Source organism: Ammospiza caudacuta, chromosome 6, assembly GCF_027887145.1.
Source record: "Ammospiza caudacuta isolate bAmmCau1 chromosome 6, bAmmCau1.pri, whole genome shotgun sequence".
NCBI classification, from domain to species: Eukaryota; Metazoa; Chordata; class Aves; order Passeriformes; family Passerellidae; genus Ammospiza; species Ammospiza caudacuta.
The window spans coordinates 62,579,464-62,596,679 of NC_080598.1; the positions used below are offsets into that span (position 1 = coordinate 62,579,464).

The 17,216-nt window shown below is 44.7% G+C and overlaps 1 protein-coding gene across 11 annotated transcripts in view; it reads right to left on the bottom strand.

The window, feature by feature from the left end:
• KTN1 (kinectin 1) overlaps nt 1-17,216 on the bottom strand; it is a 57,171-nt gene that overhangs the window by 14,068 nt on the left and 25,887 nt on the right. For 5 of the 11 annotated variants that reach the window (XM_058807565.1, XM_058807575.1, XM_058807568.1 and 2 more), the window contains 19 exons: nt 16,300-16,334; nt 16,083-16,173; nt 14,687-14,755; nt 12,850-12,887; nt 12,106-12,196; nt 11,877-11,945; nt 10,366-10,403; nt 9,810-9,900; nt 9,630-9,707; nt 8,742-8,779; nt 7,980-8,070; nt 7,734-7,802; nt 7,353-7,390; nt 6,343-6,433; nt 4,338-4,424; nt 2,448-2,537; nt 1,356-1,436; nt 315-404; nt 139-231 (listed from right to left, as the gene is read on the bottom strand). In XM_058807565.1, coding sequence (XP_058663548.1) covers nt 139-231; nt 315-404; nt 1,356-1,436; nt 2,448-2,537; nt 4,338-4,424; nt 6,343-6,433; nt 7,353-7,390; nt 7,734-7,802; nt 7,980-8,070; nt 8,742-8,779; nt 9,630-9,707; nt 9,810-9,900; nt 10,366-10,403; nt 11,877-11,945; nt 12,106-12,196; nt 12,850-12,887; nt 14,687-14,755; nt 16,083-16,173; nt 16,300-16,334 — 1,368 coding nt within the window. The remainder of the gene's footprint in view (nt 1-138; nt 232-314; nt 405-1,355; nt 1,437-2,447; nt 2,538-4,337; nt 4,425-6,342; nt 6,434-7,352; nt 7,391-7,733; nt 7,803-7,979; nt 8,071-8,741; nt 8,780-9,629; nt 9,708-9,809; nt 9,901-10,365; nt 10,404-11,876; nt 11,946-12,105; nt 12,197-12,849; nt 12,888-14,686; nt 14,756-16,082; nt 16,174-16,299; nt 16,335-17,216) is intronic. The other 6 variants (XM_058807574.1, XM_058807569.1, XM_058807572.1 and 3 more) reach the window with 3 other exon arrangements.

Here is a 17,216-nt window from a genome sequence, read left to right on the forward strand (position 1 = left end):
ATCCCCTGGCCATGCACACATCAAACCAGGCAGCCAGGGCTGTTCCACACCTGCCTTCACAGAGCTCAGACACCCTCTGTGACTTCAAGCAGAGCCTGCCTGGCTGCTGAGGAAAAAAAAAAACAACTTCAGAAATACCTGTTTAAGTTCCTTCTGTGATTCTTCAACTTTTATCTTCCATTTGCTTTCTTCCTCTTCCACACTCCTCTGTAGCCTTTGTAAAATCCCCTCCTAAGAAGAGAGAGGGATTTGAAAGCTCAGAGCAGAAGAAAGGCAGCTGGAACATCACAGAGGTGACCAGGCATCCCACTTACTGTCTCTGCCAGAACAGATTTGTATTTCTCACACTCCAGCTGCAGCAGGATGTGCATTTCCTCAGCCTCCTTCAACTTCTGCTCCATAGCCTGGCAAAGGAGGAAAGGCACCACAAGAGTCACATCTCAGTGGATGCATTTCAGTTCCATTCATCTTATTTCAACAAGCTGGTATCACTCCTGGGCAGTTCTGTCTTTCCAACCCACAAAAAAATAACAGCAAGTGCAGTGTTCACCTACAACTCTTAATACTCAGTTGTGACCATGTTGTCAGGGGTCTGAGGTTGAGGGAAGAGACAAGGATCTGACTCCATGTTTCAGAAGGCTTGATTTATTATTTTATAATATATATTGTATTAAAACTATACTAGAAGAATAGAAGAAAAGATTTCATCAGAAGGTTAGCTAACAATAGAATCAGAAGGAATGATAACAAAGGTTTGTGTCTTGGATAGAGAGTCTGAGCCAGCTGACTGTGATTGGCCATTAATAAAAAACAACCAATATGGGCCAACCACAGATGCACCTGTTGCATTCCACAGCAGCAGATAATCAATGTTTACATCTTGTTCCTGAGGCCTCTCAGCTTCTCAGGAGGAAAAATCCTAAGGAAAGGATTTTTCATAAAAGATGTCTGTGACACGCAGCCATAAACTCTGAGTTACTATAAAAAAAACCCCATCAGTTAAAATAAAAGAATGGGGATTTTCAATTTGATAAACTCACAATTCTACAAGGTACTTATCAAAGATGCAAATACATTTCTGTGAATATCTGAACAGCAGGTTGCCCAGAGAAGCTGTGGCTGACTCATTTCTGAAAGTGTTCAAGGCCAGGGTGGATGAGGCTTGAACAACCTGCCCAAGGCAGAGGGGCTGGAACTGGATGATCTCTAACCCAAACCATTCTAGAAGTAACATAAAACAATTTTCTTGTGACTTCTCTGAGAACCTGAACTTCCCAACCCACAGCACAGTTTTCAATATTTATACTGGACAAATCCATTATCCCACACACCAGCTGTCCATTTTTTGTGCCTACCTTGACATCTTCAGATCCTGAAGCCTCTCTTAGGTATTCTTTAGCCATCTTCTCAAACCCACATATCCACTCACTGTGGCTCTGTTGGGAAATCATTCACTTTAGGCTGAGAATAACCTCAGGAGGGCTCTCCTCAGGCCATTTCCCTCCCCACTGCTGAGGGAGCAGTGTCCCAAGGCCCTGGGGCTCACACACAGCCCCATGGTTGTTGTTGAGGCACACACAGCAGGCAGCAGCCCAGGAGCACGAGGTGATGAGACACACACACAGCTCAGGGGGGCCTGGAGGAGCTGAAATGCAGCTGGGTGACACAGGACTCCCTGCAAGTGTCAGGGCTCTGCAGAAGCATTTGAAGATTCAAAGGAATCTTTCCTCAAATCCCTGAGCACTTCAAGCAGATGATGTGTAACTCTAAAAAAGTTATTTTATAACCTTACAGAAAGTCCTTTTATCAGGATAGTTACTTTAGCACATTTAGGAACAATTTTAAATACAAATATTCAAAACTTCCAGGGGTTATAAATGAAATGTACCCATGTTTCCAGACTCACGTGATGTTATTGACCCCATCTGAACCCCATGAACCCAGGGCATTTCCCCTGAAAAATCACTGAAATTCACCAAAAATCACTGAAAGTCACCAAAAATATGAACTATAAAATTGGTGCTTGGGAACAAAATAAAACCCCCAAAATTGTATTAAGTGTCACTGAGGCACTGCAGCTCCTCTGGAAAGGTTGGGAATACAGAGATCCCATTGTGCCAGTGAGCAACGACAGCAGGCATCATCCACCCCTGAAAATTTATTATCTCAATGAGACACAAGGTAACACAAACAGGTAAATCAGATGTTGGGGCATAAAACCCACAAGATAACAACTTTTATTTTGCTCTTTTAACACTTCTTGAAGCAACCCATCCACAGCTTTGCTTCCCTGTGCAAGCACAGGCATCACCAGCGAGAGCGACTCTGACCCCACTGCAAAGCCCTGGGACAGAGGGGCTGTGAGGAAACACCCCAGGAGTGCCCAGCCCAGCAGGAGCAGAGCTCCCTGACCCCAGCAGGAGGTTAAACAGATCCACTTCTCTTACCATGTTGGAAGGAAGAGAGACTTTGGGGAAGAGCTTCTGGAGGAGCTGGCGCGTCTCCACCTCGGCAGCTTCCAAGTGCTGCTGCTTCTCCTAAAGCAAGAAGAGGGCACAGGTGACATTGGGGACTTCACTCACCGACCTGGCAACAGCCTCTCCTCTGCCTACAGCAATTTACTTAACCCAGGAAGTCTTTTTCTAAGTGAGAAAGGAGCTATAGTCTCTAAAATTGCAGTAAATTGCTTCAGAAATGGGCACCAAATTGCTTCAGAATTTGGCCTTTGCATTTGCTCTCACTTAAGCTTTTATTTTCTGCAGTTCTCCTCCAATCTAGCCTGCTTGTACAGAAATTACACCATTGTTCACTTGTCCACAACACAAACTGCACTGTGCTGAGTAACTGCATCAACAGATAGCACCAGTCCTGCCACTCAAGTGAAGTGAGCTCAAAATCAAATAGTTTAGTCAATCAACTATTTTTATTTTCTAATCTGTACTTTTAAGATAATTTTAGGTGTGAAAAAAATCACCGTAAGATAACATCATCACTTTGGAAACAGAGAATTTAAATCAAAAGGAAACTTTGTGTTAATGCACATTTGAACCAGGCCAAGAAAGGAAGACTTTCAAACATTACTTTTAAATACTTAAGAGGAAGCCACTTACATCCTCTTTTCCCAACCCTGGATGCAATGGGAGATAATTATTAGAGCCGTGTGACAATCTCCAGATATTTTTTTGTTAGTGCTCTGCAAATATAAATACCCAGAGCCACAGGCACCACAGATCTGCCCTTCCATGTATTTAACATTAAAAGCAGAGCAGCCACAGGACATGTGCTCGCTGTGCTTGTGGCAGATTGGGTTAGTTTAGCCATACAACACTCAGACTCTCATTTAAACTTAAATGTGGAAAGCCTGAAACACTGCACAGAAGGGCAGCTTTCAGCCAAAATCCTCCACTGATAATTTGGGATTGTTTTTCCCTTTGACATCAGTGCTGCTCTGAGTTCCTCTGCTGCAAGGGATCGGTGGCGTGAGCAGGCTGAGATTCAGAGACAGAAACAGACAGGAGACATTAGGTGGTGAGGCTGTGCTGGGTGTTAGCTGGCAGCAATTTAGGAGCCACCACGAAGGGGCAAAAGGCTTTGCTGAGGTCTTCCAGCTGCAGGAGAAAGCAGGCAAGCATTAGCACACAGTGAGAGCAGGGACAGGTCCTGCCAGCACAGAGACAGCTCCAGAACAGACACACAACCCCAAAGCAGAGCTCCTCTGCTCCTGGCTGCTGCTCTTAGGGTTAGGTGGATGCTTTTTCTTTTTGAGTTCTGCACAGTGGCAATGAACACTGAATCAGGCCCATGGCAAACACAAGCAAGTCACATCCCAGATCATCTTGAACATTGGTCCAATATTCCCTATCAAGCTTCACGTGCCTTCAAAGAAGGAAATTCACAGCTGTGGTGAGAATTTTCTGAGAAGCTCCCAGATTTTTTAATAATAATAATAATAATAATAATTTAGTCCTGGTTCTTCCCAGGTCCAACAGATTTGTTCAAGCACAGCCAAAGCCCAGTAGAAGAAAGCAGGTTGCTCACCAGCACAGCTTTTTATCTGGAGCTCCCCACAAATCAAAAACTATTCACAACAGCTCTAACAATTATGCAAATAGAAATCAAAAGTCAGCATGCCCACAAACTAACCATTCAAAAAAAAAAAAAAAACCAAACAACCTAAAGACAACAGGAAGAAGCAGAGGTGAAAGTATATGAATGATCACTCAGAAGAGGTTATACTTAAACTGCAGTAAAAGTTAAATGTCTCCATTTCACTTAAAGAACCAGCTGCAGATCTGCTTCTAGCTTAATGCATCATTTCTAGCAGTCAACATTACAACCTTGGCAGTCTTGTTCACTTTGTCCTGCAGCAATTTTTCAGTTGATGCCAATGCTTCCATTGCTTCCCAGTTTTTCTCCCGAAGGTCCTAATCATTTTTAGAAAGAATGATTTCAGTTCAGCCAATATTCAAACTGTTTGTGCTTTTACTTCAGAGAAATATTTCCCATTACATTCCACCATTTGCATTTAAATGCTGGTTACTGCAAGGTGATTTTGCTGGGGAGTATGACATACACTAGCAAAAACAAGTGTGATGTTCAAAGAGTCTGAATGAAAAGTGGGAGGGAAAAAAATGCCAATTTCTGCCCAACCTGTCCCCATGTCCAAAACTGATGCAAGTGTTACTGCAGAGCATTATCACTACAGCGACCCCACACTTTGACTGCACTTGTAAGAAGAAAAGAGGGAAGTTTTCAAAAGTAGTGAGGAACACAGACACCAAACCACAGATTACACAACAGAGTGTTAGGCATGTTGCAGTGCAGAACCCAGCATGGACCCAGAAGACATGGAGGTGTGCACATTTACACCCCTGATCCTGCAGCCACACCCCAGCCCAAACCTGGCACTGATTTTGGGAACGCACAGCTCAGGGTTTGCAGCTCTGTCCACTGCACCCACAGAGAGCTGGTTTTGTGCTCAGCAGCCCTCCTGGGAGGCTCTGGGATCTCAGAAGAGGTGAGCACATCCCAGACCCACGTGGGAAGGCCACGGTGCCACCCTCCTGTGTCTTTCTTGGCGAGGTCATCAAACGTGTACTCCACAAGATGTCAACACAACAAGTGAGAGCCTGAGAGCTCTTCTAAGAGCACCTCACAGCTCCTCTGCAGGATGGTGGGGCCTTGCAACAAGGAGATTACAGTGCTTGGGATTTAGATTTCATTTTTTCCAACCCTCAGAGCAAATCTCCTTTAGCAAAGGGTTACTTTGGAAAGGTTGCATTTTGAATTCATCAAAAGCCTAGCAAACACCTACACTAATTTTACTTCACCACTTCTATTAGCCCACAATCCCAAGGGCTGTTCACAGGAAATAAACACAACATTGAATAAAACTGAGAAAAAGCTGGGATCTACAGGCCTGGTCTGCCTTTAGCAGCAGCCAGACTTCGCCTGCAGCACAAAGAATATTCAGACCTTGTGATTCTGCAGGAAACAAACTTTCTGTTTCACCTTTCCAGTTCCTCTGTCTGCGGAGACTATTTAGCCTCTTTCTCTCTACTTTATTTCAGCTCTTAAACAGCACTCCTTGCTCAAAAGTTCTGAGTATTTTCTTTAGATTGTCTGACTATTAAGAAACAAAGCTTATTGCCTGGTATTCATTGGATTTTACAGGGTATCAAAGAGAGACAGGTGAGATAAACACCCTCTATTTTAACTTTCTTCCATGTAACTTAAAAGATAACACTCCCCTGCCCAGCACAGGTAATGCATTACAAGGAAGTAACTCCACAGCTCTGTGATGGAAGATAGAATCTTTAATTCCATCTACAAAGAACCCAGACTGCACCATCAGCAGCTGCTGTGCAGGAAGGCTCAGTCCTTCACTTCCTTTGGAAAATCAGGATTAGCCACTCTCAGGAATGGGAAGAGCCAGATCTGAGCACCCTGAAGGTGATTCCTGCCCCATGTCCCCACACAAGGACCAGAACTCTGTCAGAGCTCAGCCCCTTTGCTCCTCCCACCCTCCCTGCCCTTGGCAAAGGACATGGTTCTGAACTGGGTTAACCAGGTTTGAATCCAAATCCAAGAACTTGCTGTGGGATGTGTCCCTTAGCAAATCTCCTTCCTCTCATCCAATCAACAAATCCAGGAGCTGGCACAACTCTGAGCAGTGAAGTCAGGTGTGCTGAGTCACTCCCAAGAGGAAAGGAGCACCCAGGGACACCATACAGCTGTCAGAAACACTCTGCAAAATGCCCCAGGCCTCAAGGAGTGCTGGGAACACACGTTTGGTTGTTTTGGGGGTGTTTTTCTGGAGTGGTGGGGGAAGAATTTCCTTACGTTGTTCTTTTTCCTCTGCTGCTCAAAAGCATTTCTCTGAGAGGCGAGCTCGCTCTGGAGATTGGCAATTTCCTTCTCTTTGCCTGCAACCCTGAATTAACAAAGGGAACCACAAACAAGTCAGGAGACATTGAAGAAATTCCCAGTGAAGCACTGACACCCTTTCCCACACACTAACTTGCCTTCCCTTTTCAGCTCTCTCTCAAAAGCTGTTTTCACTGACTTGGCAGCATTTTCTGCTTCCCACTGCTCCCTGAAGCACTCAGCCTGAGCAAACCCATTGTAAAGCTGTTGTTTGCCTACAACAGGCAGCTGCACACATTTAGCAGGGCCACGGAAAGGCAACACATTAGCTGAGGGTAGAGTCAGCCAGCCCACGCCAGTACAACACCACAGAACAGGCACTGCCTGCTGGATGAGAGTGTTCCCTCTCAAGCACCTAATCCACAATTTGTAAGTCATTTAACTTGAAAGACAAATAATTCAGCCAGCTAAAAATGCATGACAGTGGCAATTTGCTTAGCACAATATAGCATTAGCTACCACTTAGTTATTTAATGTGCTTCAGCCCCACATTATAATACACTTTTACCCCTGAGGTTTTCCCTGGAAGAGATTTCCAGATGATTTTGTAATAGGAACAACTCTCTGCTAAGCTGAAGTTCCAAGAAATAAGCCTGTCACTTTTGCTTGAAACATCAACACTTAACTCTTCAGCCATAAGCTGAGCTGGCATGCATTCAAAATAACATCAATCAAGGCTTGCTTCTATGGTGGGCACAACATATTGCCAGCACTGTCTGTCTGCAGGAGATTACACCTGAGGATTACAGTGTGAGCAGAATCTCCCATGCTCAACTTCTATGAGAAAGTAATTTAATTTATTTCTTTTTTACTGGCCACTTCACATAGTCTGGTATTGTACATTTGGCATTTATTTCTAAATTTCCTGAGCAATTAAGTGAACTGAATCAATTCTTTAATGCATTCAGCAACCTGGCAGTACTCACACTTGTAGAAGCTCCTCGCTTTGGACAGCCAGAGATGCCTACAAAGAGATCAGAGATGTGTTAGGAGCAGAGCAGCAGCAGAGACCAGGATCTGCCTTGTTCACAGGCACTGCTGCACTCTGGGCCCTTGAGGGAATCCTGTGCAGCCCCCTCTGGCCAGGAGCACAGCATAAGAAAGAGCATAAGGCTGCAAATCCATATGATAAAAGGAAGCAGGAACAGATATGCAACAGCCAGAAAAGCTGGCTCAGTGCAACCCAACTCCAAAGGTGCCCCTAGATTTCCATGGGCAATACAAATCTTGGTTTTCTATGCCATCCATGCAAGCTACCTACACCCACTTTTGACCTCACTCAGTAACACTGCAATTGGAAGCTGTACCTGTTTGCAGCTCTCCCGCTTTAATTCCTGTATTTGAGCTTTGAAAGATTCATTTTCTTTTTGCACGTCCTGTTGAAAGAAAAAAGGCAATATATGTATAAATAGATATGTATATGTATAGATATGTATATGTATAAATAGAGATATTATAATTTATATAGAGAGATATACACTCACATATATACACACTCTGCATATATATAGATACACACTCCTCAAGATAAGGTGTTTCTGTCAAAACTTTACCTGTAACTGTTTGACTTGGTTTGCAATTTCTCTCTCTTTTTCTTCCACCAAAGCTTTCAACTTCTTCATTTGTTCTTCTTCCCCTTTCAACCTGCAGAGGTGGTTTAGACAGTAAGGAGAAAGGGTTAAAGTAGGGGGAAAAATGCTAAAGAATTTATGCTAAGAAGGGACAGCCACTCACAGTGGGGCAGTTTGTGCAGCAGGAGAGAAATACATTTTGTGTGTTGAGGCTGCCTCAGGTACCACACACAGGCTGTGCCCGAGCTCTGCTGGGAGAGCAGCACAGCCCAGGAGCTGCTTTGCAGACAGATCCCCTCCTGGCACAGTCTCATACAACCTTCCTCTGCCTTGGAGCAGCCAGACAAAGCAGAGGAAAGCCTGGCAGCATTTCTCCATAAAACAGGAGTTTTGAATTGGCTATTGCATCTCAGCCTGAAAATGGCACAAACCAGATCTGTTCGCTGCTGCCACCGACTGAGCCACAGGCACTGCGACCTCCAACATGCGGAACAGCAGGAGGAATTAGCACCAGACATGAGCAGCAGCAGCAATTCCAGTGGTTAGCAGAGCCCTGGGTGCACATTCCCAGTGTGAGAGCAGCTCAGGGCAGGGACTCCAGGCATGGCAGCAGCCACCAGCACTAACAGCTTATTTTAGCAAAGCCCGGGAAATTCCTGACAGCAATTCAAACATTTCAGCTGGAGATAAACTCAGTGCATATTCCCAGCAGGCACCTGAGGAAGTGCTACTCTGCATACTCACAGGTTCTCCACGTCCTGGACTTGGGATGCAGCAGGCACCTGAAAAAGTAATTCCCAGTCTCATTTTGATGGCACAGTTTTCAAATGAACAGCAGCACACAGCTTGCAAGACACTTGCCAAAGAAATACCAGGAATTTTGCATCAGGCATTGCTCCAAGAATATCTAATCACATAATGGATTTCAGAAACAGAGCTTACACCAAGCATCCCAAACTTCACACCAGCCAATTGCTCTCCATTCCATCTTCCCCCTGGGATAAATGCCTGTGTCTAGACATCCACCCAAAATAAAAGTCCAACTCAGCCTCCTCCTTTTACCATCAACAAAAATCCAAACTGAGCCAGAATAGCACCTTATTGGAAAAATTCTTCCATTAAGTAACACCCGGCTTCGAGGCTGTCCAGTTGCCTGCTCTCAAGTCCAGTGCAGGAAATCAAAAGCCAAAATATTCCAGCCCAGGGAAAGGCAGGAAGGAGTCGCAGCACAGCCTGACCACTTCAAGAGATGCTGCTACATTCAGCTGCAGCCAAAGCTCCTGCATGACCAGAGCCCTGCAGAGATGCTGCTCCAGCCTGGCAAGGAGGTGGCTGGGACACAGCTGGGGCTGTCTGTGAGCTCCAAGGCTTTCAGACCACCAAAGCTCCTCTTTATGCACAGCATCATCCCAGTTAAAACCTCCCAGAACCTGACAGCCATGTAAAACCTGTTCTGGATGAACACAGCTGAACTAGTGGGCTCTCTGCATTATAAACAGCTTAGTCAAGTTGGATTTAAAACATCTCTAAGTTGAAGCCAATGCAAATTCTCTGTGTGAGGTAGAGGAGAAAAAACAGCTTCCTGTTCAACCAAGCAGCACTCCCAAACCACATCCACTCTGCAGGCTGTACCTGTTGGAGTTGTTGCAGGTTCTGTTGTTCCAGCTCCTGAACTTTACTGGTTAATTGTGCAATTGTATCCTTCTGACCCTTTGGATAGATAAAAAGCAAAGTTATAAGTGTGGCTTTATTTTTCCCAGCAGACAAGCTGCAACAGAACTTATTTCCCTTCAGAATATTAAAGCAGCTTACCTGCAGACATTCTCCTTTCTTAACAATCTCTTTCTCCTTCTCTTCCAATAAGGCCTCCATGGTTTTCACCTGCTTTTCCTTCCCTTTCAACCTGTGCCATTGAACACAGACAAACACAGCATAAACCCTTTGCTCTTTCATCCATCTGGAAATTAAACATCCTGTGACTTACAGCACCTAACAAAGGCAGAATCTGTGATCAAAGGCACAAGCACAGTTCACCTACTAAAAACCAATGTGTGAGCACTTCCACTCCAGCCTGGGTTAGCAGGAGATGCCCTTGATCAGTGGCACTGCTCATTAGGTGAAAGCAAACTCTGTGCTGACACATTGCAGAGGTTTCACAAATCTGTGCTCTACTCATCCAAAAATATTTCCCTGCCCCTCCCCAGCTGGGGATATAAGGGCCTGACTGATCATTTCCCCACCCCTACAGCTCAGGTGTTACCCAAGCAGGTCTCACACCATGCCTTGCCCACATCCCTCCAACCTGACTTGAATTTAAGAGGTCAGTAAGGGGTGCACAGGGCAAACCAGAATTAACAACTGCACTTACAGAGTCTGAAGTTCTTTGACTTGGGATGTTATTGTCACCTAAAGAAAATAATCAACACTTCAGTTCAATGCACATAAATACTAAAAATTGCTCTATGAAGAAACACAGAGGAAAATTATCAGACACTTTCAAAAGAGGCACCATTTGCTGCAGTAAGCATAAATGCACTTTTTTTAATTGCAAGGCACCAAGTGTCTCCAACTATTTACATTCCCCACATTTAAAATGTGACTTCCAGAGCAGCAAAGGAAACAGTGCAAATGGGAACAACAAGCAGGCCCACAGGAGACACAGAGGAAGAAGCAGAGGGTGAGTGTGGCCACCACCCCACTGTCAACTGCAGCTCCAACCACAGAGACCATCCCTGGCCACTGAGAGCTTTGGGTGCTCTCTGAAAAGTCAGCACTCCCTTAATTTCCTACTCTTAGGCTGAATGTGGATTGGAGATGTAAGATTTAGTGGGAATGTTGCTTTTGAATGCTGTGTGAAAGCCTGACAGTGGTTATCTGCCAATCCTCTGCCACAACACAGCAGGAGTTTCAGACATTCCCAAAAATCTCCCTTCTGCTTGCAGGAGACCAAAAGGTGCACAGACACATCACCTTTGGAGCAAGCATCCCTCACAGAGCATTCCAGAAACAGCAAACCTAAACTGCATTTTTTTCTGGGCTCTGACAGTTCCAGGGAAGGAAATACACACAAACAACCCCCTCAGTTCCTGGAAATTTGCTTTGGAGGAAAAGCCCAAGGCAGAAACACAATTCTGTGAAGCTTTGCCTAAAAAGGACAAAACTCTAACACTGAGCAGGGGGTGACATGTTGGAATGTAGCTAAAGGGACTGAAAAGAGTGCAGACCAAAATCACAACCCACACAAACAAGCACATTTCCTGACAGCACAATGGATTGAGCTGCCTGCAGAATGGGCTCCCTGAGGAAACGTGGGCTTCCCTTGCTTTGGATGCCAGACAGCAATCATGCCAAAAAAGCCCATTCTCCTCCATCCCTGCATTCCTGACAGCTAAAGTAAAACTGACTGTGCCAAGATTGAACTCTTTTTGGGCACTGGGGAAAAAAATGAACAGTCTTGGGTTTACCTGGGCCTATAGTATTGCTGCAGCAACACAAGAAGGCCAGACAGGAGCAGAAACTTCAGCACCTGAGATTTCCAAGTTGTCACCCCCAAGGATGCCCCAGGGTTTCATGTTTACTACAGGGACAGTGTGCCCAGGCAGAACTGATGTTGCAATGCATTAAGCTATGGCAATTATTGCCAAATTTTATACTAAAAGCCCAAAAAGCTCAGGCTACCAGAGGTGTGTGGTTTCTGAAGGATATAATTAATTATCCTACATTTTTATGGTTTTATATCCAAGAACAGTGTAGCTCCAGCATGAAAAAGTTCCTTACCCGAGGACATTCACCAGTGAAACAGAACACACTAGAACAGAAACAGTGAGCAGCACATCCAAGGCAAGGCTGGTTCACACTGCTGCCACTAAAGTATTTTACCTGTTTTTCCATCTCAAGCTGGGAATTTCCTACTTCTTCTTTCAGAGCCTCTATTTCCTGTGTCAAAGCCTTTTCAATGACAAAACAAGACAGGGTTGGACAATGGAAACACAAAAACACCACAAAAATGGATGCTACAGATTGATCACTGTAGAATGCCATGCAGTAACAGACAGATGTGGTTGTGGCACCAACATGCAAAAGAATTGCAGGGATTGCACACAGATACCTGAACAGTCTTCTCCTTGCTTGCTACTTTTAGGATTTCAGCTTGTAGGAGTTCTTCCACTGATTTTATTTTTCCATCCTTCTCATGGATCCTTAAAAAGAGAAAAGAAACAACAGAAGCTGGTTGAAAATATGTGCTGCTCAAGCAAATAAACAGAATTTGGCTCTGCTATCACATCACATCCCAACACCAGCCTCAGGGATCCACAGTGGGACCAGGCAGGAGGAACAAATAGGGAGAGTAAGATTGGGACTAGTGATTCTGCTGGTCATATGAAGCCCAGCAGAACCAGCTGGGCTTTATATGACCAGCAGTTCACATGCTTAATCAATACTATCACAGTCAAAAAATGCAAATTAAGATATCAAGAGTACCTGGAATGACACACACTTAAAATCAGCCTTCACTGGACATACCAGCAAAGTAATTATCAACTTAAAACACACAGGGGACAATCCCACCCTTTTTCAAGTGCCTACTGAACAAAAATTATTATCTGACAAATCAGAGCAATTTCTCACTTAGTCAAAGCCAGGTTTATGAAATTAACTGCTTAGCAGAGCAGCAACTGCATTTTCAGCAGGTATTGATCTGGTGTGACATGTTTCAAAAATGGAAATGCTTCCTGCCACACACACACTTCACCCAGCCAAAAGCCAATTATTTCAGGGAAGCAATACACTTGTAGTCATGGCATAAAGGCAGAGAGGATTAATCAGAAATTAAATCTGTGTAGTAACTTACACTTTCTGCAGTTCCTCCACCAGTGATTGGAAGGAAACCTGTTAAAAACAGAGCTTCATCTTAGGAAAAACAGAACAGAGCAAAACAATCTGTGAATGTTGAGGGCTGAGGACAGAGAGCTGGATGAACTATGTAGCAGCCTAATATTTTATTTATCTGGCTGCTCCTGAGAAAATCAGTCTCCAGCTGCTGGCAAAGCAGTAATACTAAGCCTGCTGCAAGTTCCAGGAAAACAAAAGCAAACCCACACCACCTTTAGCAGGAGAGGGTGAGGTTCAGGACCATCATTTCATCAGCTGCCCTCTAATCCTGACACTGCTGCACATCTCCACAGGGTCACTGTGCCTGCCCTCTTCCAGACATGATTTTCTAGGAGCTAATTGCCCTCCTGAGGTGTCCAAGCATAGCTGGTGTCAGGGACAGGCCCTTCCTGACAAGCACATCAGGAGTGACAACACTGTGACAGTGTCACCGAGCAGACACAAGGACAAGGGGGACAAGTGACACCTGCAGAGTGTGGATTGACACTGGGAAGCTCAAACACTCATCACAAAGCTGAGGCAGTCACAAGCTGCCTGCCAGCCATGCCTGCTGCTCCAGGCTTCTGCAAAAGGAGATCCAAACCATTTCAGAGCATGGCAAACTCACAGAATTCACAGAATCATTGAGTCCATCCCAGTCCCAGCCCCTCAACTCAGCCCTGGCACCCAGTGCCACATCCAGGCTTTGTTAAACACACCCAGGGATGGGGACTGCACCACCTCCCTGGGCAGCCATTCCACAACTTTCTCACCCTTTCTGTAAAACACTTTTCCCTGCTATCCAGCCTGTATTTCCCTTGGTGCAGCTGGAGGCTGTGTGCTCTGGCTGTGTCAGTGCTGCTGCAGACAGAGCCCAGCCCCAGCTGAGTGCAGCCACCTTCACCTTTCAGGGAGTTGTAGATAAAGTCAAATAACCCAGAGTCAGCTGAAGGTTGGATAAGCTCAAGACACGGAACTTTTTAAGGAAGCTGATGCAGATTTGGGTCTGAACTGGGAACTGCAGCACTCACTGAGGAGTGTCAGAGCTGCCTTTCACCTGCTGAGGATGGGATTTGTTGCATTCCTGATCCAGGAGCTTTTTGTGCTCCTGCCTTTGTAAAGCAGAGCTGGCAGAGGGTGCCTGGGTGTCCAGGAGGGAGGGAGGGAGGTGCTGCTGCACCTTGGCTGCCCTGGGAGGCTGCTCCTGCTCAGCTCCAGCACCCAGGCTCATTCCCTGGGCTTCCTCATGGGCTGACACCAAAGAAATGCAGGCAAGGTGCTGGAATTGTGAATTATTCTAACCCTCCTTGGGAGGCTGCTCCTCCAGAACTTCCTCACCCTTTCTGTAAAACACTTTTCCCTGCTATCCAACCTGTATTTCCCTTGGCACAGCTGGAGGCTGTGTGCTCTGGGTGTGTCAGTGCTGCTGCAGACAGAGCCCAGCCCCAGCTGAGCACAGGCACCTTTCAGGGGCTGTGCAGAGTGATGGGGGCAGCCCTGAGTCTCCTTTTCTCCAGGCTGAGCACCCCCGGCTCCCTCAGGGCTTCCTCACAGGGTTTGTGTTCCAAGCCCTCAAACTCAAACCAAGCCCAGGCAGCACTGCCTGCATCCTGAACATCTGTCCTGCTTCTGACACTTCTGCAAAGCAAAGATTTGACAGAGGCATCAGCTCCCAGACCAACACTGAAAGAAAACAGGATGCTTTGCCAACAGGCTTCAAAGGCAACTCCACCTTCTTCCCTTGACTTTTGCAACCACAGCAAGATTCTTTCAGATTTAGTTTAGGTGTAATAAAAGTTTTAGATGAAAAGTACTACCTGCTCTGATTGCTGAATTTGCAGGCTTTGAAGTTCTTTTCTCAGAGATGAATTCTCCGTTCTCAGGGCCTTTGAAAGCAGACACAGAGATAATGAAAGCCTCATTTGTGGGGGAAAAAAGTGTTAAGCTTGACAGAAAAGTAATTCCTTTTAGAATAAGTGAAAGACTTTGAAAGTCTGGAAGAGACCCCCCTCTGCAGGTGTTGGAGCCAAAGTATTCAACAGACTAATTATTCACCATTAATAACTTGGAGTGGACACTAATTTACAGGAAATTAGGGCAAGGTGGGAGTGCTGTAACTGAGCAGAGAGGTCAAAAAAACAAATGCAACAAATCATGTTACAGCCCATCTTTTGTACAGCCCATTTATTTATTTGTATTTACATAATAGTTGGATTCTCCCACAGACAGACTTCTCACCACTCTGGGAATACAAATAAAAATTATATAACACCATAGACTTTAACAGTCTACATCCTACTCTAGAGTCAATAATAACATCCAAAATATGTAAGAATTCAAAGATGTCTTTGTACAGAACAGCACTACAAGAATAAAAATCACATAATCTAAAAATGACTGTCAGCATCATTAAAAAATTGTAAAATATTATTTCAAACAAATAACTTACAAAATAAATCCCACCATCCCTGGAGGGATTTAAAAGCCACGTGGGTGTGGCACTTGGGGATGTGATTTGGCAGTGCTGGGATGGTTGGATTTGATCTCAGAGGGTTTTTCAGCCTAAAGGAATCTATGGGGTGATATAGCCCTGGGATTCAGGCACCTTAAGAAAGGGAAGAACATTGTCTTGGCTGTGCCCAGGTGGACACAGCTTTCCAGCAAGAGCCAGCTCCTAACAGACAGGGATTTCTGTATTGCCTCTCCAGGCTTCCCATCACTGCCTTCTTTATGAATAAACAGGAAGGAAATAACTTTATCACCATCCCAGAAATGCCACTAGTTCATAATCCACTTAACCCTTCAGATTAATTATCAATATCAGAATAATTATCAACTAAGAAAAAAACCCTGGAATTTTATAATACCAAGTTTTTACAAAACTTCCTTTCCTCAAGGGAGGTTTGTTGGGGATTAAATCAAATGTACAGCTCTAGAAACATATTCCCATTATTCCAAAGGGCTTTTTAGCAAAATCTGCCCTAGACTAAGCAGAGAGAAGCTTTATTTACTTATACTCTACTTATTTATTTATTCTACTCCACTGATGCTCATGCTTAGTCTGTCTTATAGAAAAGGTTTCAACCTCATCTTCACAGGTGTTTTTCCTGTTCAGAAGGAATTCACACTGAACTATGAGCACTCCAACATTCACCTTGCATAAGAGCACTTAATCTCTGTTTCCCCCTGAAAAGATCATAAGAGGGATTTTACCTTCAGCTCCTCCTCCTTAGTAGCCACCTGGATGAGTCCTGCCTCAAGCAGCTCTTCAACTGTCTTGATTTTATCATCCCTCTCTCTCATGCTGAAAAAGCAAGAGTGAAAATTAGGAAAAAAGAGAATTTAACTTCGAAGGCAGTTAGCTATCAACAGTAATCTTGCACCCACCAAATCTTTATTTTAGCTTCTGATTCAAAACAAAGTTTCTTACCTTTTTTCCATCTGCTCTATCAAGTCTTTGTTTGTCTATGAAGAAAAAAAGAATAGGGCCATCATTAATTGGATCAATAAAGGCTTGGGATTTAAAAAACAAATAATTGCAAAGCACCAAAGCACCAACTTAACCAGAAGCTTGGTTACAACACTAATCCAGAAAGGAAAACAAAGTAGGGAGAGAAAGTCCTCATGGTATATATGTCTAAAACTGATGCTGGAAAAAAATCAATCTTTCAGGGGAGAGACAGATCCAGCCCAAATGCCTTGATGGTTTTACACTGCTGGACTTGCAGCCAGCTCAGTACCTGAAAAATTTTGAGCATTTATCAGAACCACAAGCTCCACCTGAGCCTCACTCAGCAGAACATTCATGATTCCTCAACTCCACCACACTGTGAGAGACCAGGTGGGAAACATAAACCAGCTTCCCAGCAGAATCACCTCCAGTCCTTCAGGCAGGACACCAGATCAGCCAGGCCAGGGGAGCAGGGGCTGCAGGTCTGGTTCTCCACCAGAGAAAAGGGAGCAGCTCCAAAAGGGAGCTCCTGACTAGCAGGAGTACAGAAGTTTCCTGCCCTCCCAGTCTTATTTCAGTGTCTCAGGAATTTTTGTCATTCCACAATGGTGCAAAGTCAGGGATGTTCATATGGGCTCTCCCAGAGAACATCCCAAAGGAGATGGAGCTCAACAACACAACAGCTTTGAAGCTGCAGCACCCTGTGAACACCACTGCAGCAGGTGAGCCATGGGCAAAAACACAGAGCAGGAGGCAAAAGACATCACAATGTAAAGTTTTCTACTTCCAAGGGTCAGAGTGGTTGCAGAAATAAGTTCTTGCTTGTGTTAAGCTATTTAAGTCTTCAGGAGTGGGGAAAAAAAAAATCCAGATTTTGTTTGGACACTCCTGACTAG